Source organism: Gavialis gangeticus, unplaced genomic scaffold, assembly GCF_001723915.1.
Source record: "Gavialis gangeticus isolate Ggan-Ray unplaced genomic scaffold, GavGan_comp1, whole genome shotgun sequence".
Classification (NCBI taxonomy): domain Eukaryota; kingdom Metazoa; phylum Chordata; order Crocodylia; family Gavialidae; genus Gavialis; species Gavialis gangeticus.
Window position 1 is genome coordinate 255,269,598 of NW_017729032.1, and position 969 is coordinate 255,270,566.

At 41.0% G+C, this 969-nt stretch overlaps 1 protein-coding gene across 1 annotated transcript in view; it reads right to left on the minus strand.

Moving 5' to 3' along the window:
• Positions 1 to 238: 238 nt before the first annotated feature.
• Positions 239 to 969, minus strand: part of LOC109303535 (OX-2 membrane glycoprotein-like) — an 83,074-nt gene continuing 82,343 nt past the window's right edge. Inside the window, exon 7 of the mRNA XM_019525745.1 lies at positions 239 to 456. Within this exon, the coding sequence (XP_019381290.1) occupies positions 254 to 456 (203 nt within the window). The 3' untranslated portion in view covers positions 239 to 253. The remainder of the gene's footprint in view (positions 457 to 969) is intronic.

Genomic DNA, 969 nt, shown 5'->3' on the forward strand with positions numbered 1-969 from the left:
AATTTAAAGAAACAGTTAAACTGCAATCTAGCAGATCATCATCAATCAACACAAAACAGGTTTTTGCCTCACCCCACCCCACTCCCACCACTGAAATGTGCTGCCAGTGAGAAGAAAATCTGCACATACTCTTGGGACTGAGAAAGTCTTCCCATGACCCATAATACTGTTAGCTATTTTTATTCTAAAAATGACAGTTATCATAACAAAAACTGAAACTAGAAGCATGTGCGCTCATTCGGGGAATCATTTTTTATTCCATTGCACAATATTTAGTCCTTTTTAGGTTTGATATCAGTTTCCTACCTTTATTTCTTCTGCCAGCATTAGCAGAACACACTTGAAGGAACCTCTGAAAAGAGCCATTATGTGAGAAGGAACATTTTGGAGGACTGTTCACAGCTGAGCTCAGTAGAACATTCAGGCAAGCCCCTCTCCAGCTTCCTGACCAAGCCCCTGTGATAAAAAATGTTAGGAGGATTCACGGGAAGAAACCATCTCATATATAGATCAAGGTTAAGTGAGCACTGGTGACTTGTGTCTGTGTATCTAGTGTGATCATTAACACCTCTGCATAAAACATGTACAAAAGAAGCATAAACCCCTCCTTGAGTTTGAATGGTAGCACTCTGTCCACTTTCAACAGGTGTTAATGACAACACACAGTGCAAGACAATGAGAAACTGGAGAAAGATCCTGTTTTTAACTCCGTTTAAATGCAGAAAGGCTGTGAACACTTTTACCCTGCCTCACCCATTGTCATGCCAGCCCTAGTATCCCTCTAACAAGGAATTGTAAGGTGGGTTTGTAGCTTTGTAGTTCCTGCACTAAGGCTTTCTTTATCCTAATACTGAAACATTGGTTCTGCCTATATCACAGTGACAGACAAGTATATTACACGTAGGAAAGATGCATAAAACATTTTTCTTTGCTGTGTGGATGGCCCTCCCATTCCCAGGCAAGCCAGAG